This window comes from Zootoca vivipara, chromosome 1 (assembly GCF_963506605.1).
Source record: "Zootoca vivipara chromosome 1, rZooViv1.1, whole genome shotgun sequence".
Lineage (NCBI taxonomy): Eukaryota > Metazoa > Chordata > Lepidosauria > Squamata > Lacertidae > Zootoca > Zootoca vivipara.
Genome location: NC_083276.1, coordinates 119,653,401 through 119,680,046, shown reverse-complemented (window position 1 = coordinate 119,680,046; position 26,646 = coordinate 119,653,401). Strand labels below are relative to the sequence as shown.

General features: G+C 44.4%; 1 protein-coding gene across 6 annotated transcripts in view; it reads right to left on the bottom strand.

Annotated features, from left to right (window-relative positions):
• The window catches only part of PMS1 (PMS1 homolog 1, mismatch repair system component), a 45,838-nt gene that overhangs the window by 17,042 nt on the left and 2,150 nt on the right, over window positions 1-26,646 (bottom strand). For 5 of the 6 annotated variants that reach the window (XR_009558441.1, XM_060281355.1, XM_060281352.1 and 2 more), the window contains exons 2-5: window positions 23,905-24,058; window positions 20,622-20,804; window positions 18,962-19,064; window positions 14,421-14,584 (exon numbers count right to left, since the gene is read on the bottom strand). Coding sequence is in view for 5 of the 6 variants with exons in the window: in XM_060281355.1 (XP_060137338.1) it covers window positions 14,421-14,584; window positions 18,962-19,064; window positions 20,622-20,804; window positions 23,905-24,036 (582 nt within the window). In the remaining variant the exon portion in view is untranslated. The remainder of the gene's footprint in view (window positions 1-14,420; window positions 14,585-18,961; window positions 19,065-20,621; window positions 20,805-23,904; window positions 24,059-26,646) is intronic. The other variant, XM_060281353.1, reaches the window with a different exon arrangement.

Here is a 26,646-nt window from a genome sequence, read left to right as displayed (position 1 = left end):
CAGTTACAGTGTACCTCAGGTTAAGAACTTAATTCCTTCCGGAGGTCCATTCTTAACCCTAAACTGTTCTTAACCTGAGGTAGCTACCACTTTAGTTAATGGGGCCTCCCGCTGCCGCCGTGCCACCGCCACACGATTTCTGTTCTCATCCTGAGGTAAAGTTCTTAACCCGAGGTACTACTTTCGGGTTAGTGGATTCTGTAACCTGAAGTGTTTGTAACCTGACGTACCACTGTATTAGCTACGGCTCTGTACTTGTACCAACACTCAGAGATGGACTGGAAAATTACACCCGGATTCAGGAGAAACACAACCATATTATGTTCAGGGGTCTGCAAATTCAATGGGTTTGGCAATAGTTGCATCCATGGAGTCTAGTGGACCTGATCAATCCAAGCAGGTTGCTCAGTTTTCCTGCACGCGCAACCGTCCAGAATATACACAAAGGACAAACTTCAGGTTCTGTTATTTCTGCCCCCCGCCCAATACAATGGCACCTAAAAGCTGACTTCAGTATGCAAATGCAGTAAATAATAATAATAATAATAATAAACCTTTATTGTCACTTTATTGTCACTGTGTGCAGTGAAATTAAACGAGCCTCCCCCCCCCCCCAAATACACTCAGTCTTGTTCGCACTCTGTGTGCTTGTCGGAAGTCAATTGCACCACACATGGAATCACAGAATTGTAGAGTTGGAAGGGAACTACGACATGGGGCCAAAATCCACAACCCTGAGATTAAAAGTCTATGTTCTACAAACTGCAGAGAAGCTAAATATCCTCTGAAAGTATGTTTCCCAAACCTACGTTCCCTGCAATGTGACTACAAACAGTACCTAAGAAATCAACCAGAGACCCAAACACTATTGCCCTCAAAACTGTGGAATTGTGGTTTGTAGAGACACTTACAATAGTTTTTCACTATTCTGATTGGGTCTTGTTTCTTCCAACAAAGCAGTTTTTTTTAATAGCATTTTAAAAAAAAGATAGGTTATATTTGCAAGGCATTGTTTTCACTTGTTTTGTTAAAACACTAACATTTAAAGCAAATGATTACATCTAGACCAAGATGCTTTCGACACAACTGATATAAACATCACGGTGCTTATTTTAGCTTCTATCAATGTGACGCCGCAGATATAAATCTTAGTTGCTGATTAATGCAAGGATGTTATTGCATTGCCTGACCTGCTGAATGTCTGATATACATAACTCTTCAAAAGATCAGTTAAAAAAAGTTTTAAGAGAGCTCTGGAACATGAGAACTTACTAAATGCAAAGTTTGTAAAAGCAGGTAACAGCTAATCACTGGTGGAATTTCTTATTTACTTTTCCTTAGGAACTGGAATCGGTAGGAGAAACCTCCAAAACTGATTTTTTAAAAAATCAAATGCACCAAGCCCCAAAAAAGCCTTGTTAACTTTTACATTTCTTTACTTCTGAAAGCAACTTGATTTCCCAAGCAAGTTTCCTGCACTACTTTATAATCTTGATTATACTCCGAAATTGTGCTATAAATATATCACACACCCCCATGTATTTTCTAGGTCACATAAACCTGGGGCCTAGGATGAGCCAAGAAAGAATATGACTCTGGGCAGTATGATGACACTGCGAAAGTACCCTATCAAAATATATTATTACATACAGACCATCTTAGGTTTTGACAGAGCTGGCCAAATATATCTTGACTCCTCTCTGTTTCATTGAAGAGTACTGCATGAATCGAAAGACTACGAAGTCTTCGACATCACTTTTTCCCAGATCTGTTCAGAACAAATGCCTGCAAGACCTATTCGAACGATACTGCTTGCTATGGGCTGCCACTGAGAAAATTTGCTTTTTAAAAAAAAATACACACAGAGAGTGACAAGTGATTCCAGGGCTGGTGAACTCCCATGATACAAACCCACAATGTTCCGCTTTCCAACTGTTCCCTCCACCCTTTGAAAACTTTTGCTGTTTCAAAGTATGTGTTCTAAGCTGCCAACTAGTTAACAGCATAAACTGTTTTGAACTTGCTTGACATATCAAGAGTTATTTGTCTGTCCCTTTTCAACCCAGAAGAGAATAACCTAACTATATTTTGTAGGCACTGCACTCTCCTTAGGAGACTAAAATAATAAGAGAGGAGATAAAGAAATATTATATTTACAAGAAGGGCAAAAAAAGAGAGACGCTTGCCACCTACGACAACTGTGTCCTGGCGGAATTCAATTTCAGATCCTAAGTACCGATAGATGCAAACATTGTAAACCAAAAAAATGCACATGGAAGTTCCTCTCAAAACAGACACAACTTCACACTTGTGAAAAGGAGGGTGTCTTGTGGTGATTGAACTATTTTTATGCTGATGCTTATTTCTGATAGAATCATAGAATGTAGAGTTGGAAATGACCCCAAGTGTCCAGCCCCCTGCAATGCAAGAATCACAGCTAAGGAATCCCTTGACTGGTGGTTATCCAACCTTTGCTTAAAAACTTTCAAGGAAGGAGAGTCCAAGGTAGACCTTCCAAGGTAGACCATTCCACTGTTTTAACAGCTCTTATTGTCAGAAAGTTCTTTCTAATGTTTGGTCAGAATCTCATTTCTTGTAATTTGAATGAGATTCTCTGGAGCAGTAGAAAACAAGCTTGCTCCATCTTCCATGTGGCAGCCCTTCAGTTATTTGAAGATGGCTATCACCTCTCAGTCTTCTCCAAGCTAAACATACCCAACTCCCCTCAACTTCTCTCAAGATATCATCACCAAATTCAACAGGTGATGAGCATCGCAACCCCATAGTCGCCTTTGACTCCACTTAACCATCCAGGGTTCATTTACCTTTACCTTTTACCTCATGGAATTCTATAATTGTTCAAGTAAAACAAATTTGTTTTATGATATGTATGCTACTACTGAACACAAACATGGAAGATCAACTGTTTCCTCTCCCTTAAGGAATGATTTTGGCAGTCATTCTATCTCCACATAGATCATTGTCCCGTGAGTGGTTGGACAGAGGATCAACACACGTTTGCAGAGACTTTCTTTTTGTACGGCTTACTTCTTCCTGTAGGCTCATTATGCAAATGCAAAAATTTGTATGAACATTGAACCCTCCTCAGCCTGCAATGAGTTCCAGTGTAAAAATACCTTCACACATTTATGGGGTGTGTGTGTGCATCGTTTCTAGCCAAGGTAGGCCACTTCAGGGCCCAGATCTGGCCTATGGGCTTGCCAGACAGCCCCCCCTGTTTTAAAGAGCCTAACTTTAGAATCCTGTGTTAAAAAGTTACAAGCTGAAGCAGCCATGTGTAGTACTGAAAGCTAATGCCGGGTGAAAAATAATACCTCCATCAGGAGTTTGCTTGGTCCTACAGAAGCACTGCAAGTACTTGTAAATTCCAGAGATAAGGAATTCTGCACCCTCAATTAACAAGCAGTGGTTGCTTTTTAAAAAAATTATTATTATTTGTTGTTTACCTGAATGGTGCTCAATTATAAATTCCAGCTCACCAAAGAGTGCATTACTAATCAGGTGAGTCACATTTTATTCTTTATGAACACCTTCCCAGCATCACCCGCACTCTCTTGCAGGCCTTGGGAAGATCTGTTTTCTATTAGATTTCCCCACTGTCAGTCTTCAGAGCAAATTCTGTCAACATTGTCATACTCAAATTTCTCCTTGCTCATCTAAACCTTTCCTCTCAAAGGGGGGGGGTATTCTGGGGGAGCAGGTGACGGAGAAGCCTTTGGCAGGGTAGCTAGCTACTGAAAGAGACTGCCAAAAATCTGAAAATACAGTGTTGGGAGAGTACTGAGCCTCCAGGCGGCTAGCTCTTCCCTCTAGCGAAGTCAAGCAAAAAAACAACAACAACCCCAACTATACAAATCTTAGCAAGGAAACTATGGTTCCCTTCTTCCACTGCGTATGAAACAGATTGAAGAACACAACACAAAAAAGATCATTTCCCTCCACAAGTCCACTTGTTTGAGTTAGCTAAATTCATTTCTTGTTTTGAACAGTGAACCACGGGGTCATCTGGTGAACATCTGGGCCTTCAGGCAAAGGTCAACATTTCCTGGTTCGGACATCGCGAAATGTGCTGGGATTGTGTCAAGAGTTTGCGTTCCGTCCCCCGCCAGATGCAGTTGTGTTCCACCTTGGCGAAAATGACCTGGTTGTTCGTAAGAGCATAGTGCTGATAAAAACAGCAATCGCAGACTTGGAAAGCTTACATACCAAGCACCCCAACATAACTATATTCTGGTCAGAATTTCTCCCATGTTTACAATGGCGTGGCAACCTCAAACCTAACAGACTTAGCTAGACTATAAAAATAAATAAATAGGGCATTGCGCCCGGCAACCTCGCGCATTGGGGTTCGCATTGTGACGCATCCCAGCATCAAAATCTACAGGAAGGAACTCTTAAGGCCCGACAGTGTGCACCTGTCAGCCATTGGTAATGATTATTGGCTGAGTGACATTAGGCATGGCCTTTTGGAATGGATGGCGGGTGGCGAAGTGTGTTTTCGGGTGTAGGTAGTCTTGGCGGCGAGACTGCGATTTTGCGGGCTCGGGTGGCTGTTTCAGGCCTTGGGCGGAATCCTTTAGTCTATCTTCCTAAAGGGGGGGCCTGAAGCGGTGACCCACGACCCCCTTGCGGCGGTGATACCAGGGTTCCCCATTAAAGGGGTCTTGAGGGGAGGCACTGGCCATGAGCCAAGAGGTTGTCATTGCTCTCCCCTCCAATGGTGGCAAAACGGGGGGGGGGGGCTCTCTGATTGAACATATGTTCTCCAGAGCCAGCCCAATCCCTACACATTCTGGATAACTCTGAAGTCTCCCAGATCCCTGCCTGGGAACTGGGAAGGATAAACGCCCAATGCCTGAGCCAAGGTCTCCCTACATCTGAAACTTAATAAAGTTGTGGCCAATTTTAATCCCATAGCACATTGTCTTGAGTCATTATTCGTCTCAGGGGTCGCCTGGGGTTGGGGAGACTCCGCCTGTCCACGCAAAATACATTTCTTATTTTGAAGAGTGACGCATCTTGTGGCATCTTAAAAGACTAACAGTCTTCCTGTGGCATTAGCTTTCATGGACTAAGGACCACCCCTGCCTCGGATGCATAAAGAGTTTTGCTTAGTTAGCAGATAATATATTAAATAATGCACTTGTGGGTTTACAGCAGGGAATTGTAAACAAGTCATGAAATGTAAGAGACACAGTCTGACAAGTCTATGCAAGCATCTCAAATCTGCAAAGAAATGTGACAAAAGTGTTGCACTTTATGGCGTTTTGGCTCACCCCCCACCCACCCACCGCTTACAATTTTCTTCTTTACAGACATGTGCAAACATATACCGTATTTTTTCGTGTATACACGATCCCCATGTTTGGGGGTCAGCAAAGTTGTTGAGCTTTTTGGGGGGAGATTGCCCAGAGTTGTTGAGCTTTTTTGAGGGGGGGGGAATCACCGTGGACCACCAATCGTCGGCAGCCAAAATACCACCTGTCCACTCGACACAACCACAACCATTTGTCAGCAGGCCTTGGCACAGCAACAAATCACACGCCCAATCGCCGCTTCAAATCTCCTGATGCCTGATGCCACCAATCGCCTGTCACACCTCTGCTTTCCGTGTATAAGATGACCCGCAATTTCTGCCTATTATTATGTATCTGCCCCGCAATTTCTGCCTATTATTATGTATCTGCCAATTGAAGATCATACAGTTCAAGAGCAGGTTGTATTGTTAAGTGTTAGGTATCATTCTTCTGATAAGATGAAGAAGGTTTATTATTATTATTACCCTGTTTCTCATATTTTAAGACATACCCAGAAAATAAGCCATAGCAGGATTTTTAAGCATTCAAGGAATATAAGCCATACCCCGAAAATAAGACATAGTGATTTAATTTCAGGCTCGTGGGTTCGAGCCCCACATTGAGCAAAATATTCCCGTGTTGCAGGGGGTTTGGAATAGATGAGCCTTGTGGTCCCTTTCCAACTCTGATTCTATTACTTTCAGTACAGTGATGGCCAAACTTGGCCCTCCAGCTGTTTTGAGACTACAACTCCCATCATCCCTAGCTAACAGGACCAGTGGTCAGGGATGATGGGAATTGTAGTCCCAAAACAGCTGGAGGGCCAAGTTTAGTCATCACTGTTTTAGTAGAATCACCTGAGAAAAAGAACAATCTGGCCAAATTTAAAAGTCCAAATGGTGAATGTCTGAACCCAACCCATTTAGATGCTTTGCGCTCTAACCTAAGTGCTGCTTGTGACCAAAGAAATACTGCCCTAGTCAATTTGTCTTTTTTAAAACATTTCCTGAATGTCCCAAAATAACTCTATAGCTGAAAACAGGCAAGAGATGTGTGCGGATTCATATTAGCATATACATGGTGTGCATTTGTGGGAGGGAGAAACAATTTGGACGCCTACAGAATAGGATCCAGTAAAATCAGAAAGCACAGGAAAAAAGCAGAGGGGCAGGATAGCTTGCTGCTTGCATTTTCCTGTACAAAGGGGGAAGAAGCACTCATGTCATGCATACTGATGGGGTTCACAACAACTGAGCTTTGCCGAGAGCAACTGTTTTGTCTTCTGGGGGAGCAATGGAGGACAGATCTTTGTGTCCAGCAGTGATACTGCAAGGCAAACAAACAGTAAAACGAAGGCATTGTTTCTGCAGCTCCCTCCGATTCTCCTGGAAATCTACGCAGTCCCTGCCCGTAATGTCTGACTATGACCTATAAGACCTGAAGACAAGAATTTCAACAGGTACCGCATACTATATATGCGAGCAGCTGATACAACATTTCTGCTATAAATGATGTGCTGTCATCTGAAAAATGCAGTGGATGAGAAACTAGATGACTCAAGGAATTGGTAACGTGATACAAAACATTCCACCTTTAGGTCAGCACTTCAAATTCAACCTGTTTTTTGGGTGGGGGTGGGGGGAGTTGTTACATCGAATATCGAACAGCTGGGAAAGTAAGATGAGTTGGTCTCAGCCATTTCCTAGTAGACAGGTGTCCATCTCTCGCGCATTTACTAACCAATCAATAAGTTATTTTCTGGTTCTATTAAACATTCTCCCTTTCTCCTTTTTCACATGGGCATGCACAGGTCTCTCTTTTTTTCTTACGCAAAACATTTCCCTCCATTCATACTGCCTTGGAAGGGACCTTTGCAGAGCAAGTTCCAAGGCAGAAACATTGGCTGAAAACAGTCTGCTCCCCTGCTACGGGGAGAGTGAGTCACTCCTGGCCGTCAATAAATGATTGCCTCCTTCACAAACTCGAGAGAGGGGAGTGAACGGGGCCGGCGCGTCCATTAAGGCAAACTAGGCAGCTGCCTAGGGTGCCAAAATGGAGGGGGCACTGGCCAGCCTGCCCCCGGTGCTGCCTGGGGCTGCCTCCTCCGCACCCTCAGCTGTTGAGCGGCTTCAGGCCGTTCTCTGAAGGCGCGCGGGGAGTGCGAGCCTGGGGCTGCCTCCTCCGCACCCTCAGCTGTTGAGCAGCTTCAGGCCGCTCTCCGGAGGCACACAGGGAGCACGAGCCTGGGGCCGCCTCGCCCGCCTTTCAGCTGTTTGGCGGAGGCGACCCCAGGCTCCCACTCCCCACGCGAAGCTCTGTAGACGCACAGGGAGCGCGAGCCTGGGGCTTCCTCCTCCGCACCCTCAGCTGTCAAGCGGCTTCAGGCCGCTCTCCGGAGGAGCGCGGGGTGCACAAGCCTGGGGCCGCCTAGCCCGCCTTTCAGCCAAGGAACTCTCTTTTTATTTTATTTTTTCTACTTTTTATTTTTTTCTATTTTCTATTTTTATTTATTTTATTTTTTATTCCACTTTTATTTTTTCTAAAAAAAGGTCAACAACTCTGGGAAATGAGGGGGGCAGAAGGTGATCTCGCCTAGGGCGCAAAAAACCCTAGCACCGGCCCTGGGAGTGAAAAGGTCCAAAAGACCAGAACACGTTAATATGAGAAATGGCAGAGTTAAAAGCAGCCACACAGAGATGCAGATGTTCCAAAGCACCTAGTTTCTCCACCTCGGCTCTCCTAAGAAACAACCGGAAGTCCTATTGAGCATGAAGTTGAAGGGAATTGCAACATTCACGGCCCTCAATTACCACAATGCAGTGAAAGTATCCTGTTTTTGTCAAAGCATTAACCAACAAAAGCTGCTAGATATAGCTGTGCAGCCTTTGAGAGCCAATGCATGTACAGTTTTTACATGTTCTTTACTATTATATCCCACCTCCCTTCTGCCATGGAAGCCAAGCAGTTCGAAAGCATGCCAGTGCAAGTAGATAAACAGGTACTGCTGTGGCGGGAAGGTAAATGGCGTTTCCGTGCGCTCTGGTTTCCGTCACGGTGTCCCGTTGCACCAGAAGTGGTTAAGTCATGTCGGCCATATGACCCGGAAAGCTGTCTGTGGACAAACGCTGGGTCCCTCGGCCTGAAAGTGAGATGAGCGCCGTAACCCCATAGTCGCCTTTGACTGGACTTAACCACCCAGGGGTCCTTTGCCTTTTATCCTACACCTGGTAAACACAGGCAACAGGAGCTCAAACTTTCCAGCTACCGAGTCGTCTAATTTATTTCCAGAAGGTGTTTTACAGCAAAATGTGAGCAGGTTGGCAGACGACAGCTCATTATCACTCTCCAAGTTGCCTCTACAACTGTTAGCGCTTCCTAGGTAGCAACACAATCTCGTATTATTTGCAATGCTATTTCTGAAGTGTTACAAATAGCTGTAATGGAATTATTAATTAGAGTTTGTGCTATGTGTATTATATATAGTCTTTTCGTACAACAGATTAAAGGATTCTGCAAACAGAAGATTGAGATTGACTGACGGAGGTTACCATACTTCCATGCTGCCCTTCACTACAACAGTCACAAGAAACAAAATAAACACCTAAAAAAACCCATTAGAACTCATTCAAATAAAACGCCTACATAGCTAATATAGTACGGAACAACATATAGTAGATGTGCATAAATTATTTCTAAGATTTTAAATAGCAAAGAATTTGAAGCTATTTTTACCAACAACCAATGAAAGAGCTCAGATTTCAAGGTGCAGCATTCTTTTATAGGGTGAAATTAGTCGTTTCCAGGTATCTAGAATACGGCAAGCTATTTTTTTTTAACATTCTTTAATCTTGCCTTTTAAACACCCAATATTCTCAACATCTATTTTTAAAAAGAAAAAAGAAAACCCTAACAAATACTTCAGTAAATTATCTCCTTGTGGCCACCTCAATATTCAGTTGGCTTTCAAGGAACATGGTGACGAAAGAGGGAAAATACCTCTTTCTAACATAACCATACTGGCAGGAGTATCAACATTATCAGCATTCAAAGAATGTCTTGGCAGGATAAACCTTCATAAACACATGAGGCACAAGCTAATCCAAGTTGTCAAAATAGCAATAGTCCGTCAAGGGTTGATCTGTTAAGCAAGCCATTATTTACTGCTAATGCAAACAAAACATTTCAAACAAACAAACAAATCCAGAAAAAAAACATCCTAAGTTTGTAAAGCGCAGTGATCTGGAAACTTCCAAGTAGACTGCTAAGCCTATATATCCACTTTTGTCTGGAAATAAATAAATAAAATGTGAGCATGTGGAAAAAGAGAGTACCCCCACACATTTTTTTAAAGAAAAAAAATCACTGCACCTACGTACTTATTTGCATTGAGCTCAGATGCCACTGTATGATGAGACACCCAAAAAGAGGCTGTCTTCCTAGAATATCTTTGACCACAGGATTGGGGAGGAATCCTTTTAAAAGAGCTGTGATAAATTTTCACAATATCTATAGGTTTGGGTCTAAAGGGATGACGTTTGAGCAAAGCAGAAAGGCACTTTTGTTCACACAAAGCAATCCCCCCAAATTCTTCCAATTCCCCCATGCCATTCCAGAGAGACCTCACTCTTCAAAACCCACAAGGCTTTCATGGGTAGCCTCACAGTTTAAGGAATGCATAGCTGCCAAGTACCCCGTTTCCCCCGGGAAAACCCCTTTTTTACTTACCTTTTCCCGGTGGTCCCCTGTATCACTTCGTCTCCCGTTTTTCTCCGTTATTTTCTCCTGCCGGCGGCCATTTTTTTCCTTTCCGATTTGCCCTTCTATAGGCACAAAAAATGGCCGCCGCCAGCTTCAAAAGTCGCATCTACGCATGTCTGGAAGTGCATAGACGCGACTTCCGGTGTTGGCGGCGGCCATTTTTGGTGCCCATAGATGGGCGGAGCGACACCGGAAGTTGCGTCGGCGCACTTCCTGACATGCGTACAAGCGACTTTTGAAGCCGCCGGCGGCCATTTTTGGTGCCCATAGAAGGGCAAAGCGACACCGGAAGTTACGTCGACGCAACTTCCGGTGTCAAATGGCTGCCGGTCCCGGATTCTGCAGTCTGGAACTTGGAAGGTAAGAAGGAATGATTCCCTCACACTTCTCTCAGATCGACCCAGAATGCTTCAACAAGTGAATTTCTTAATTTTCTTCACACAACCACGAAGTTTTGGGGCTGAAGGTTTCTACTACGCTACCACCTCAGTTAGCTATTAAAGTACAGTACCCATTACCTGAAAATACTTTATGCTACCTGCTTCATCTCATAATTTATCTCATAATCCGTTTCTTCCTGCTCTTTTGCTTTTAGGAGCTGCCTCCCCGAGCTCACTGGACTCTTCTGTCGCAATCATGGACAAGTCATAACACATAAAGCCAATCAATCATCAATGCACAAAGGCTGCTCAACATAATCACTTATTCTTGCCTGGAATATGAGCTTTAAAATGCTAGTGGCATTTTTCTGTATCCATCACAGCTCCTGCGGCCCACAATGGAATTATTTCCTTATACAGTCGTACCTTGGTTCTCAAACAGAATCCGTTCTGGAAGTCCGTTCGACTTCCAAAAATGTTTGGAAACCAAGGCTCGGCTTCCGATTGGCTGCATGAGCTTCCTGCACTCAACTGGAAGCCGCAGAAGTCCCATCGGACTTTCAGTCCCCCCCCCCCCAAAAAAAGTTTGCAAACTGGAACGCTTACTTCCGGGTTTGCGGCATTTGGGAGCCCAAATGTTCGAGTCGCAAGGCGCTCGAGAACCAAGTTACGACTGTATATGAAAAATGAGGCTGGTTTTAATCATGAGAATCCAGAGATCGAGGTCTGTGGACCTGCTGATTCTCCCAACAGCACCCTCTCAAACTTTATATATTCTTTGGCGTTCAGGATAGGCTTTTAGGCAGCACACCTGTCTCAATATATATATATATGTACTAGCTAATGAAGAGGCCAATGGATTCTAGTTACCGATATTGCCTTGTTCCCACTCATGCTGTAGCTAATGATCGCCCTCTAGTGCTGAAAAGTCTCAAGGGCAATGCTTTGAATACTAACGGTTCCCCTGTCAAAAGTTCCAATTTAACACTTAGAAATGCAATTCTCACTACAGAGAGCTGAATTCATATGATGTGGCTTTTTGCTCAGACCCTGTTACAGAATCTCTTGACCTGTGAAAACATTTTGAGTCTTAGTAATTTGCCGCAAATCGCTGTTTGAAAACATTCCTTCTTACTGGTTCTTGATTTATACAGGCTTTCCCTCATTATAAATATATTTGGACAAGGATTGTTATAGTGTTGTGAATTGAATTTGCAGGCACAGCACAGTAGCAGAGCAGCCAGGAACGAGTTAAGGGAGGCAGTGATTGCTTTTAATTCGCTTCACCTGGGTTGCGTAGGCTAGCCCAAGTGCCTATATATAACAGCAGGTAGGGTTGCCAGACTCAATAGAGGATAGGACTTCTGTGCCTTAAATGCCCCGCTCTCTTTTGAGTCTGGAAACCTTAAAGAGAAACCAGAAGTCCCTTTGTTTAATTTCCAAGCAAAGGGTCTGCTGGTTTCTCTTTAAGGTTTCCAGACTCAAAAGAGAGCAGGACAATTAAAGGCACAGAAGCATCAGGGCTGGGGGTTTTGTGTGTCTTTTTACTTGCTTGCTGCCACGAATAAAGATGTTACTATACTACCACTGGCTGGACTCACTATATAACAGATAGCTTCTGTTTTATTCTCAATATTTTAGAATGATGAGATTCCGCAAGATTATCATGAAGGTTATGGCTGTATCCAATACTCCCTGGTTGTAATTTTTGAGCGGAAATGGTGACCGTGGACATTGTTGTTAAGTCATTTCCCTAAAATGTCTCAGTTGGGAAAATATTCACCTTATTCCAATAGCATTCACCGCAATTGCCCCTACCCCCCCCCCCGGCGCCATCACATTCCCACCCTTTCAGTATGGATAGGTATTTTCTCTTTGTCCATGATTAATTACCATTGTTCACACATCGGATGACATTACACAACTACTCAGCTGAGTCAAACAAATTCAATAAAGAGCAAGCGCAAAGCGACCAAAGTAAATGAACAAGTGGTGATTTTCACAAGCTGTGACACCCCCCCCCCAAAAAAAAAGAAATCACTTGGGGTGAGTCAACACTACAGAAAAATCCCCAAACAATTGTGAGTACCTGTATTCTGTCTTAAAAGACCCCTTGGCTCTCAATAAACATGTACAATCAATGTCTTCCCCCCACAGATAGGATTTATTATTATAAATAACTCCAATTCTCCCTGCTGTGCACTAATAAAGACTTCTGAAAGACAAGCATGTGGAGGGTCGTTACTCCCGACAGCATGACCTTGATAGAAAGAGGTAAGAGAACAAGTTTAAGCCAGCTTTACTCAGCTTCTCTGAAGGAATAAGCCAAACATCATGAAGTTGCTTTGACAAATTCATCTTGACCATTAGATGTCACTCTCGTCTTGGAAATAACAGCGCAGTTATTTCCAGGAGGGTTCTTTCCTCCAAACGCAAGATAGATCCAAGGAGAGTTGTGGGTAACTTTTACTGTTCTACAATAAGATTATTTAAAACTTCACTGAAGCCCGGAAAGACGACGATCATGGTCTACAGGTAGGGCACATCTACCTATTCAGAAATCCCCCCTCCGAAAACACACCACCATCTCAATCCCCTTTTAAAAATGGTACCAAGTTTAAGAAGTGCTTTGCACAGATTTGCAGTTGCGTGTTCAGACCCAGAGACCTCCCACCTAAATAAATTCACACTTGACTCCAATTTTGGTTTGGTTTTTGGCAGAATTTAGGCCACAACTTTATTGATTACAGCAAGAGTGTGGTTGCATAGGATCTGGTTCGACTAGCTCCCTGCACCGTTGCAGGTAGCGCTGACCCAGGGAACTACCATAGGTCACCCTAGGATGAAGACCTGGATAGGCGGAAAGCCAGGAACAGGCTATGTCCACCACCCAGGTGTCCCCCCTGGACGCCAACTTGAGCACAACCGCCTCACAGGGTTGACCAAACCATTGAGTCCCTGGATTCCTTTGACAGAGTACCCTTCACATAGGATGGCGAGAGCGTTCCCCCATCCCTATCACCTGAACCAGAGCCTATCCGCAACCTTACAAGTTGTGATGATTCGCTACGCGGCAGGCAAAACCCAAATGGCACCAGCCAATCAGCCAAGTGGGGAAAATTCCTGCCATGCCCCTGTCCCAACGACAGACGATGGCATAGCAAGGTCAAGCGCAACAAGCCCTAAAAGTAGGGAGAGCTGGGCGGGTGTTCCGATGCACTGAAGCCCAAAAGAGGAAGCTCAGGGATAAACGCATGCAAATATATAGGTCCCTCGAATCCGTTTGGACTGCGTCTCATTGGCCAGATTGAACCCAACATTCAGCCAATCGGGTGTTGTGGCTGACCAATCTTACCCACCCACGACGCAGGTGGTCGGTCTCCAGGTCTCACCGCAGCACGTGCCCTCTTTGAGGGTGGACCCGATAAAGTTAAGGACAGCAGCCGTGTATGAGCAGTGCAACATTTTCAGCTGCTTAGAGGGGTTTTGTTTTTTAACAATCAAGCAGAATATAAATTTTGGTTAATAAAAATATATTAAGGGAAGAGTAGCAGCGGCAAATTCCTGGCAACAGTATGTTAGCATGAAGAAGCATGGCAGGTTGGGGAAACTCTTGAGTTGGCCACAGCCCAGCAACAACCCGGATTGCCCAAGCCTGACCAAACGGGTAGTGCTAGAGGCCAAAGGCAGCTGCACCTCCAGAGAGCCAATGAAATAGCCGTTTCCCCCTTTATTCCGGCCAGGATTGCAAGCCACCATCTCAAAATGGAGACAATAGGTGCCCAAACGGGAAACCTTGCTGTGGTCAAGCTCTGCTGAAATCATAAGGTGCCTAATTTAACTTTCTTCGGATTTGGGCCACGGAAAACAGACCTTATCTAAACTTTGGAGAACTCCAGGTTTGAAAAATACAACCGTAATAGTGCAGCCATCTTAGTCATTTCAAAGGCAATGTGTTTGTTACCTTGTTGTGTGTAAATGTGATCCTCAGTTCTGGTTTTATGATGCCGTATGCCATCAGAAGTTTCTGGATCTTTTTAATTTCTTCCTTGCGTTTTTTATCTGTTGAGTAAAACTGCTTTCTCACAGGCAGATTCTTGAACAGCTTCAGAACAGTTACAGTTGTACCTACCAGGAGACAGGGGGAACAAAACCACAGAGTAAGATTAACTTGATACACGACGTAAGCCAAAGATGACCAAGCGTTCATGGCTCTACCAATGTATGCTATTCCCCCCCCCACTGGTACCCATATTAGTATTAGGGTGTTTACATCCAGGTTCCGCAGCGCTCGGATGCGCAGAAGCGATCTGCGCAGTGCACACGTGCGCAGACGCGATCTGCACAGCGCGAAGACGTGCAGAAGCGCTCTATCAGCGCTTCGCGCACATGCAGAAGCGTGCCTTCAGCAAGCAGCCGATTTGGGGAGCGAGCGCCTCCGCAGAACAGATTGCGGTTGCAAACCGAGGTACCACTGTAGTCCTTTATTTAAACTTCACAGAGAGAGGCCATAGTACCCAGCCTCTTGGATAATGGTGTTGTCCCGAATGAACCTCCACCCCACATCTCTCCCACTTCCTCATTCGTCGTCATCATCGCCTCCTCTACAGGTGCCTTCTGTCTTTGAGCTTTTTGCTCTCCTATTTTTAAGGCTCGCCAGGTTCTGGGAGATGGTGGCTCTGGAATGCTTTCTAGTGAAAACGCGTCAGCCAGCTGCTCTGGCTCTCCCATGATTTCCCAACTTTCCCCCTCACCTGCCTCTGAGCTGTGACCTCCCTCAACCCCCTGTTGTAAATCTATACTGTCTTCCTCTTCCTCCTCCCTGGAAGGGTCAGGATGGGGAGGTGGTCTCCACCATCCCTCCTCTGCCCAGTCCCTGGCAATTATATTCTCTAAACCAGGGCCTGCCTACATGGTGCCTGCTCATTGTTGATGAACACAATTTCCTCCATCCTTGACCAGGTTGAACAGGAGTTGTGGTACCTTCAGATATCAGACTGCGTTGGCTGTCCCTGTTATAGACCAGGTCTCCTAGGCTATGTAGCTATGTGCTTATCTTCGGGGGGATTTAACTGATGAGTCCTGTCAGGGGAAGCCCTATGCAAGGACGTTTGCTTGTGCAACAGGGCTTCCTCCCACCCCACCCTACTCCCCAAAATTAGCTCTAGGGGTTTGGAGAACCCCCAGAACAGCATGTGGGGGGAGGGCTGGGGGCAAGAGAAGGGATCATTCCCTCCGGCAATCTGAATGTCTTTCCCTGTCAAAACAATGATTTTAGCGTGATGTTGAATTCCTTTGCAGGTATTCAACTGGGTTTTACTCAAGAGTGGAGCCATTGAAATTAAGGAACATAACTCAAATTAAATGGACCTATGCTGAGTAAAATTTAGTTGAATACCATCCTTTGTCTCCAGGTATGTTCAAATGATTTGAGGCTGTAAAGAACTGTAGCACCTTGGGCTGCAATTCTATACTCACCTGGGAATAAGCCCCACTGAACTGCGTAGATGCATATAGGGTTGCACTGACTGTCTCATATAATTAAATCTCATTATTTTTCATGTTAACGGCAAGCAACAATAATATGGAAAACTCCGTAACACGACTAAGATATTGAGAATGTAAAACAGATCTTGTTAAAGAGATTATATGCTCATTTGAGCCCATAGAGTTCAGGGGGCGGGGGGATAAACGTTGCTCAAATTTGCTGAACTGAAAGGAAATACAATTAATATAGTAATTGATCTGGACTTGAATTTACAGGTCCCCTTGTGCATGTCAAACATCTCATGCAAAAATGCCTCCCATTCAATTTCTGTACACATCTTAGGACCCAATGCCTTATATATTTTACAAATCCCTATAAAAGTCAAATATAGATGAAAGTTGGCATCCCAACACCATGGCATAACCAAATGTTAAGTGCAATATCTAGGAACAGAGTGGCATAAAATCTACAAAATCCGTGATTAAATGCAATAAAGTACAATAATTTTAGAGTTTGGAAGATTTAACCCCCCTCCCCTTACATAAAAAAGGATATAAAAATGTCCTAATTTTTCAAAGCAGCAAACAACTTGCCGATCCTTAAAACTGCTGTATCAGGTGAAAAACTTTCAGGGAGGGGAGATAACATTTGCAATGCTAACACAACAACCCAAAACATGATGCTATATAAGTGACTTTATAGTTGAGGTGCAAGCAGATATGACTGCACAAGTGTTTTATGATCAGAGTGATAACATATTTACAAGCAAAATGGGAGAGACACTATCATATTTAACAAGATTCTTCTTAAGATTTAACCACTCTGATTTCTTTTTAGGCAACTCTCCACGCACCATGATTAAATTCCAGCACGGTACTCTATTTTACGAAGTACATGCAGTACCAGATTAAAAGTCCTACCCTTTATAGATGCAACATATAAAGTTACATTTGGGATTACACATGGTGAGGTTTTTATTTGTTAAAAAGAGGTGACTCTACCAGTAACCAGCAATACTGTAAAATCAAAGTGGTGTGCCATCTAAACACATCTAGATTATGTAGTAGAAACACAATGACAAACATTACATCTTTAGAGTATAATCCTGCCAGTATTATTATTATTATTAATATTAATATTATTATTATTAAACAATCATAAGAAATGAAATGATGGATGAGTGATTGCTATTATCGGAATACATCTTATTAACTGAGAAGTGCCTAGCTTACCCTAGGTAAAGGTAAAGGGACCCCTGACCGTGAGGTCCAGTTGCGGACGACTCTGGGGATGCGGCGCTCATCTCGCTTTACTGGCCGAGGGAGCCGGCGTACAGCTTCCGGGTCATGTGGCCAGCATGACGGAGCCGCTTCTGGCAAACCAGAGCAGCACATGGAAACACCATTTACCTTCCTACCAGAACGGTACCTATTTATCTACTACTTGCACTCTGAGGTGCTTTTGAACTGCTAGGTTGGCAGGAGCAGGGACCGAGCAATGGGAGCTCACCCCGTCACGGGGATTCGAACCGCCGACCTTCTGATCGGCAAACCCTAGGCTCTGTGGTTTAGACCATAGCGCCACCCACGTCCCACTTACGCCCACTAGCTTACCCTACTTAAGCCCAATTCTCAGTTTTTAAAATACGGTTTCACTCACTTACGGTGCAATCCTGTGCTTAAGCTGCACCAACTGAGGGGCTATGGGAAATGGCAGAAGGCCCTCACGCCAGTGCCCTCTCTGCCAATGAAATCATAGATACAATTCTACCACTACGTGAGATATAAAAACATAAACTTATGGCAGCTAAACTGGCACAGCTCCACCAGCATGACAGCCATACCAGATTGGAGACATCTTATGATTATTAAAATTTGCAAACTGCCCTAGACCTGCAGGTCTCAGGGTATGTTCACAAGATAGAATTGCAATATAAAAACACAAAAGACATAATGAAAACAATAAAAAAGAACAACCTAGTACCCCCCCCCCCCACATTTTAAAGGGACATTGGATGTCAATGAGCCAAATGCCTGGTGAAAGGAGACGTTTCTGCCTGGTGCCTAATGGTGTATAATGAAAGCGCCAGGCGAACTTCCCTGGGGAGAGCATTACAGAGACAGGGAGCCACTGCAGAAAAGGCCCATTCTCGTGTTGCCACCCTCCAGACCTCTTGTGGAGGAGGAACGCAGAGAAGGGCCTCAGAAGAGGATCTCAGGGTTCGGATAGGCCCAGTCAGTTGGACGGCATACAAATGTTGTTGTTGTTGTTACTACTGCTACCACTCTTATTATATGAGGATAGAAGGTCCATGAGCAGTTTAGAAGACAAGACCCCTTCAAATACCGTATTGGCCCGAATATAAGCCACACCCGTAAATAAGCCGCACCTTTAAAATTGGGGTGGGGGGAGAGAGAGACAATACCCGAATATAAGCCGCTCCCTTAAAATTCTGCAGGCACTCACACCCGTAAATGGCAAATGTAGAAGAAAATCCTATGGGTACTAGAGAGGAGCCGCAAGTGAAAGCGATGAATGACATAAGAATTAATTGCACAACAGTCTCAAGCTCACGAATCGGCAACAAAAATTTTTTTAATTCAGTTTTACCGTATGTCTGTTTCAGCAGCAATATCGTAAAAGCTGGTTTTGGTAAGGTCACGAATTTAAGCTGCACTTTAACTTTTCACAGTTGGAATCTGGGGGGGCGGGGGCGGGGAGTGCAGCTTATATTCAGGCCAATACGGTATTGAAAATGGCCTGGATTCAATTAATCCAGTGCAAGTGGTAGCCAGCCGAAGGGCTCCCACTAGGGCAACATAGCTGCCCCCCAATCTCCTCCTCCCGCACCCCCCCCCAAATGCACTCCAGAGGATTGAGAGAACCCCCAGGGCAGCCCGTGACGGGAGGGGACCGAAGGGACTGTTTTCTCTGGCCAGCCGAAATGCTCCTGCAGATGGAATGATCCAAAAAGTGTGATACTGAATTCCTCCCCATAAATCCTGTAACAGCCCTACCTTGTCCGAGATGAGATGGCTTTTGAGAAGTCACGTGACCACTTCTATCCAACAGGTACTGGGTGCTGAAATCGTCAGAAGCGGTCTTTGTTGTAATCAGGACCTAGAAGCGGAAGATGCTGGCGTCAAACGGAAGCTTCCAAAATCATTTCGTAGCGGCTGCTCCCCTGCTGGCCACCCCCCCACACACACATATTAACCACCTAGAGCTTCCCCTTGGCTACCCCATACGACGACTCAGCTCGCTTGTCCCCTGCCAATCCCAAAGCGATTTCTCTTCCATTTTGCAGCTCCACTGTGCACCTGTTTTCACCTTCACATCAATATCCATGTGCAACCCTCTTTCTGTGCAACCCTCCTTGCACCCGAACCACCCTAATGGTAGCTTTCTGTATCCTCCACCTCCTTCTCCCCCCCCCCCGCGTAGCTGTGAGGTCACTCCCCACCTCTTCTGCAGACCCTTTTTATCTTCAAACCCAATCCCATGCCCCCTACTCCCTCCCCCCCACAACCCTCATTTTCACCTTCATTCCTTGTTCCTCCACCCTCCTCCTCGCTTTTCCTCAACTCTCCCTTGCACATTGATCACCCCCCATTCCGTGTCTTATTTAGGGCTGGGTGAGATCTGGTTTTCAACTTCGCAATATATCGCCAGCTAAACGTCGCAATATACCAATATATCCCCATGTCTGCAATAAGGACGGAGCTATGTAGAGGCACTGGCTGGGCTCGCGGTTTTCCCCGCATCATGTTTTTTGACGGCGCCCGCTCTTGTGATTTGCTGCCCCTTGCGTGAGGCAGGAGGGGAGAGCTGAGCCATCAGAGTTAATGGGGGCTGCAGGAATCGAGAGAAGCATTGGTTGGCTTCACGGTTTTCCTCACATTGTGTGTGTGTTATGCAAAAATCACGATTCACGATATATTGCCAGGTCAGAAATTATGAAACTGGCATCACAATATGGACTTCAAACTGGTTTTGGACAATACACTGATATATATCACCCCAGCCCCCGTCTTGTCCTCTCCTATTGTGCAGCACCCTTTTACATGCACACATTATCCTCTTTGCTCCCATTTTTCTGTCTCCTCCTTCCTCCTCACTCTCCCTTCCAAACATAACACCATCCCCATTTCCTTGCCGCCGCCGCCTCCTCCTCTCCTTCTTTAGCCTCCTTTGTGCACACACCATGTGCTAATCTATGCTACTTTATCTTTAATAATAATAATAATAATAATAATAATAATAATAATAATAATTTATACCCCACCCATCTAGCTGGGCCTCCTCAGCCACTCTGGGCAGCTCCCAAAAGAATTTTAAAAATACAATAAAACATCAAACATTTAAAACTTCCCTAAACAGGGCTTCCTTCAGATGTCTTCTAATCTTAAGAGCAAGTCTGTCGGCTTGTTTTGTGAGAGGTTAAGTTATGTTGACAGATGTTGTACGTATATGGGTGTCTCCTTGTTAGCATCTTCTAAATTCTACATCAAATCCAGAAGTTTAGGTTTGAAGGCAACACATGGTGAAATGCAGAAATGTGGGAAGGTACTATGGAATATTTGAACCCAACAGAGCCTTATCTGAGATACCTGCACTCAGGCCAATCCAGAATAATTTACAGACAAATAAACGCCTAAAACTATGTTAGGCTTTTACCTCAGACATGCTACAAATTGAACCCAAAGCTTCACCACGGAAACCGTATGTTGCCAACTTTTCAAGGTCCTCAGATGAGCTTATTTTTGAAGTGTAGTGTTTCACCGCTGCAACAGGAACATCAGCTGCCTTGATCCCATCACCGTTATCTCGAATTTCAATCTTATCAAAACCATAGTTTTCCTAGTTAAAAGAACATACACAAACACATCAGGTGTGTAACTGGACACTGTTTAACTCTGCTCAATACGTATCATATCCATAATTGTCATAGAGCTCCAAAAATATATGTACTTTTAAAGGCTACAGGGCCTGTAAGCATGCACACAATTTATGGTGTACCACAAATTCTATGGAAATTAATTTTGATGAAATTTTAACCCATAGCCATATGGAAATAAAAAACAACAACTCTTCTACTAGAACCAAAATAACAGAGTTTTCCAAACCCAAATACAACTGCAGATATGACCCCCCCCCCCGGAAATCACCACTCTCGTGTCACAATTAGGCTTGGAAAAAGTCCTATACAGTTGTACCTCGGAAGTCGAACGGAATCCGTTCTGGAAGTCCGTTGCACTTCCAAAATGCTTGCAAACCAAGGCGCGGCTTCCGATTGGCTGCAGGAAGCTCCTGCAGCCAATCGGAAGCCGCAGAGGACGTTCGGGTTCCAAAGAACATTCGCAAACCGGAAAACTCACTTCCAGGTTTGCAGCGTTCGAGAGCCGAAACGTTCGAGTCGCAAGGTGTTTATCAACCAAGATACAGTTGGACTGTATTAGTTCCAGTAGAAGGTTCCCCCCACCCTAAGTCTAACTGTTGCAGTGTGTGTGTGTGTGTGTGTGTGTGTGTGTGTGTGTGGTCAGAGTGCAGCTGCCTCCTCACCCGTCCTCTTCAGGATGATCAACTGTGCTCCCTCTCATTAAACTTGGGAGGGGGGAGAGCAAAAAACACGTTTTTTCAAGCCTTATGGCTTAGGAAAGTGTGCATATTGTAGTGAGTTTGTGTGTACATGGCTGCAACATGTAGCCTGTACCCACAATGGATTTTTCAGTTTGCAAATGGGCCCATGGGCCCAATTAGATTGACGACCTATATTATAAATCATACACAAACCATTAGTGCTTCTTAAAATGCTTTACATCCCACTTCAGGTCTTAATTTCTTTTCACAGAAGTGTGATCTATTAAATGTTTCAACAAAGCAAAAGATTGCAAGCAAAGTTCAGAAAATTATCAGCTAGCGCTCTATCTGGAAAGACCTCTGCGTTCTCAAACAATCCCCTTTGGTTTCGATTGCTAGTCCTGAAGGCAAGTTAAACCAGATTATCCACATTGTCAAAAGGAGCAGCAACATACAAGAGAGAGATCTCGGAGAACCTGCTCTTTGTAGAGGTTCACGTGTATATACCCTAGAGTCCAAAACCCGTAATTCCTCTGTGCTGTTTTCCACATTGTATTTGTTGACACTGGTATTCCCTCGCTAATCAGTCCCACATTAAAGCCTACTGCCTACTTATGAAACACACAGAGATATGCAGAGAATCTGGTGGCACACGGTTACTGCAATGTGCCTTGTAGATTTGCGCCTGGCCTCTACAGTGGTACCTCGGTTTACAAACACAATTGGTTCCGGAAGTCTGTACTTAACCTGAAGCGTACTTAACCTGAAGCGAACTTTCCCATTGAAAGTAATGGAAAGTGGATTAATCCGTTCCAAATGGGTCCACGGAGTACTCAACCTGAAGCTTACTTAACCCAAGGTATGAGTGTAATTGGTTCTGGAAGTCCGTACTTAATCTGAAGCGTACTTAACCTGAAGCGAACTTTCCCATTGGAAGTAAAGGAAAGTGGATTAATCCATTCCAGACAGTCCATGGAGTACTTAACTGAAGTGTACTTAACCTGAAGCGAACTTTCCCATTGAAAGTAATGGAAAGTGGATTAATCCATTCCAGACAGGTCCGCGGAGTACTTAAACTGAAAATACTCAAACCGAGGCGTACTTAAACCGAGGTATGACTGTATGCTTTTAGACCCTGCTGGGTTCATGGGTCCCAGGGCTTTCACCCTGATCCTAAATCTTCAGCAATGAAGAGTCCATTACCCCATCAAGACAATTGGTTCATTTTCAAACTGCCATCCAGATGTTCCTCCCAACTTGCAACTTAAATCCACGGTCCTGTAATTTAAGCCCATTGGATCTAGTCCGCACCTATGGCGTAGCAGACAGCAAATCTTTGCCTTGTTCTATGTGACCCCGCCCCCCCTTCCGGTATTTGAGGAGTGCAAACAACCTGAAAATAGTGTTTTGGAAGACAAAAGAAGCAGCAAGAGATAAAGCTATGCTTTATAGTTGAATATTCAACAAATTTACCGCCTCTGCATAGACACTCCTCACATGTCCTTCAGAAAATAAGAGCATATGATCTTACTGGGCGCAGTATTTTAAGAGGAATTCTGTTTTTGTTGTTGCTGCTGCAAGAACTTTATATATATATATATATATATATATATATATATATATATATATATATATGTTTTAGGAAAAGCAGAGACCTCTGCGTTTCAGAAAACATTTATTGTCAACCCCTTCCTAAAACCATTCACTCCCTCCATTTTTATATAGGCTACCAGAAGCTTTCTTCAAATAAACAGTGTTCAAGTGAGCAAGGTCTATAAAATGTTAATTGTAATCCTCAAACAAACAAATGATTAACCCCCACAGACGTCATAGAACCAGTCCAACAGACTAGTTTGAATGACTTGATATTATCTGGAACTTTGGATTAAAAAAGAACATTTGAAATCGTATTCTAACACACTCACTGGAACAATTAATTTTTTTGGTATGTACTGAATGTTAATAATTATTCCCCATGAATAGTCATATGCAAAAATATGATTTCCTTTCAAAATGAAATCTTGAGTTCAACAAGGAGCTCTACAATTATGTGCACACATTTTCAATCAAGAACTTACCAGCCAAAACCCAACATCTCTAGATCATAGACACAACCAAAGGGATCTGCATTTCAGCAAAGTTCAATTTCCTTGCGCTTGGCAGGTTTAAGGAACTTCAGAATGATTTATATGGTGCCTGCGTGAATTCAAGCTATACATCCATATAAACCGCCAAAGATTATCAGATGTTGACAGAAATGTATTGGTGAAATATTAAAGCACAACTATATAAAGAATGCTCTATTCAAACCTTCATGCAACAACAAATGAGTGTTGTTGTATTCCCATCCACGTTCCAGTTTTAGCTTAATATGACTTACCAATTTAACATCAACATTTGTTGCGTTAGCATCCAAAGAATTCTCTAATAGTTCTTTAACCACACTGACAACAGATGTTATCACCTGTGAACTCGAAACCAGCCGGATAGTTTCTGCTGCCAATTGCTTCATTTCTAGGCTTTCAGAATCAAATCTGAACGGGGAAATATAAGTAGCACAATTTTATGTAGTAGTTTAAAAAAAAAAAAAATTGCTCATTTTCAACACAGAAGTGACTGGGGTAAAATATAAAATAAGATAGAAGCATAGAACGATGTTAAATTGCAGGTGTCGTTTTACTGAACTCGGTACTACCTGTTGCATGCTGCATGTATAATCAGAGCCTACTTCAGTAAATATCAATTTGTTAGTGGAAAAAATGTAGGCCATCCCTTTCCAATATATACAGCTGTGTTCTTGCAATGCTTCAGGGACCAATTTCAGGTTTTGATGGAAGTGGGCCGATGGGGAGGGAAAGGTTAAATGACCCAAAGACCCACTGCTGAATATTTTCAAGATTGCATTGCAAAAAAAAGCCAGTGTATTTTAAGAGCACACTGCTCTTTTGGTAGCGATAGACTAGTTCAGACATAGCTTAGCATTGTAAGAATGAGACTGTGACACAGTTTGCATGACATGCTAAGCCAAACCATGGATTAACACGAATGTGCGAGACCCCAAAGACAACTGTATTCAGTTGTAACTGGAGACACTGAGTTTATGTACAGCTATTTTTTAACGTGTAGATATATTTTCAAGAGTAGAATCACAATATACATTTGTTATTTATAGGCTGCGATCTACAAAACACTGATTTCGGTATATTCAAACACAGAACCCCCCACAAAACATCCTACTGACATCCAAGGCAGTCAATCCAAAGTAGTTAACAAAGCTCATCCGCTGAGGTGAGTGACTGAACATGGAAGGGATGTCCCTGAAGGAATACACACTATATTCTTGTTTTGTATAAGTAGTGTGATCTTGGTTGTGTTGCTAAAAAAGAAACATGTTCCATTTTTTTTCATACCGAGGCTATCAAGCCTTCCTGCTATATGGAAGTGGTCCAATGTTGGGCAAAGTTGGAGGGAGCTGTCTGCTGGGAGCCATTATTCAGAAGGACAGTATCAGAAGCTACACGTCTCTGAAGAACATCTCCTGGCAACCATCAGTGGGGAGAGCAAGGCACTGTTGCACTCAGCTCCTGTTTGCCTTGGAATCTGGTTGGCCACCGGACTCGATGGGCCTCTGGCCTGATCCAGCGGTGTTCTTGCGGTGTGTGGCCCTTTTGTCTAACCGGGAAATGTGTGCCCAGTGTCCTGCAGGGCAACCTTACAGCACAGCCTTGTATAGCAGGTCCCTAAACCTGGCTCTGAAGGGACCCAGGTGGCGCTGTGGGTTAAACCCCAGAGTCTAGGGCTTGCTGATCAGAAGGTCGGTGGTTCGAATCCCTGCAACGGGGTGAGCTCCCGTTGCATGGTCCCAGCTCCTGCCCACCTAGCAGTTCGAAAGCACATCAAAGTGCAAGTAGATAAATAGGGACCACTACGGCGGGAAAGTAAACGCCATGCCCTCTCACTGTGTGTTTGTTAAATGCAAAACTGGACCAGGCAACGACTCAATGCAACCACACTGATTCAAAGGGGTTGCCCAAGCTCCTGGTACTGGCCTGGAACAGTACAGTGGTACCTCTGGATGCAATCCGTTCCGGAGCCCCGTACGCATCCAGAGCACTACTTAACCTGAAGCGCCGAATCTGCGCAGGCTCCCCGTGCGATTGGGCACTTCTGTGCATGAGTGTGACATCATTCGGTTCGCCTGCACATGCGTGAATGGCCGAACCCAGAAGTAACCCGTACCGTTACTTCCGGGTTCGATGAGTACGTAACCCGTGTTGTACGCAACCCACAGCATTCGTACCTAGAGGTATGACTGGACTGGCTAACCTTTGCCTCCCTCCCCAGAGGCTGCTTTTCTGGCTTTCGATTAGCTTAGTCAGTAGAGCAGTGGTTTCCAACCAGTGCGCTGTGGCACCCTGGGTGCCTCAAATGCTGGTCAGGTGCACCACGAGCAGCACCAGCCTCTGTCCCTCCTTCCTTCCCTTCCTCCTCTGCCCTCTCATGTCTCTGCCTCCAGAGGCATGCACAGCAGTTTGTTGGTGAACTGTGCCTCCGCAGCCAGCCAAGGGGTGCCGGTTTCCAGGAGCTAAGGTGGCCTCGGAGTAAGTAAGCAGGCAAGGATTCCCGAGGAGAGGGGAGGAGGAGACAGGGCTAAGGGAACCCTCCACAAGGGAGAGTGTCCAAAAAAGGGGTTAGGAGACCATGCCTCGGCAGGCATGGGGTGACATAACAGAGCTCCTAAGACTTGGAGCACGTTTTTCCACAGGGGAGCCACAGAAAGAATCACCGTTCGAAACTCCCATTGTTCTAGGTGCGTTTTACGACAGGGAATTTCATTAACGCGAGCAGTTTCTGAGCCCTGGGCCCACTACTGAGCCTAAGAATTCAGATTAAAACTGCACAGTGGAAGGAAAGGAGGACCTTTTTCTGCCTCCCCACTTCCAGCCACTCTCTGAAGAATATAGAAAAATATTAGGGGGGGGGGCAAGGCAGGGGAAGCATGGCTTTGTTTTTTGCAGTCTCCAGATGAGGACTTAGACCAGGCATCCCCAAACTGCGGCCCTCCAGATGTTTTGGCCTACAACTCCCATGATCCCAAGCTAAGAAGACCAGTGGTCAGGGA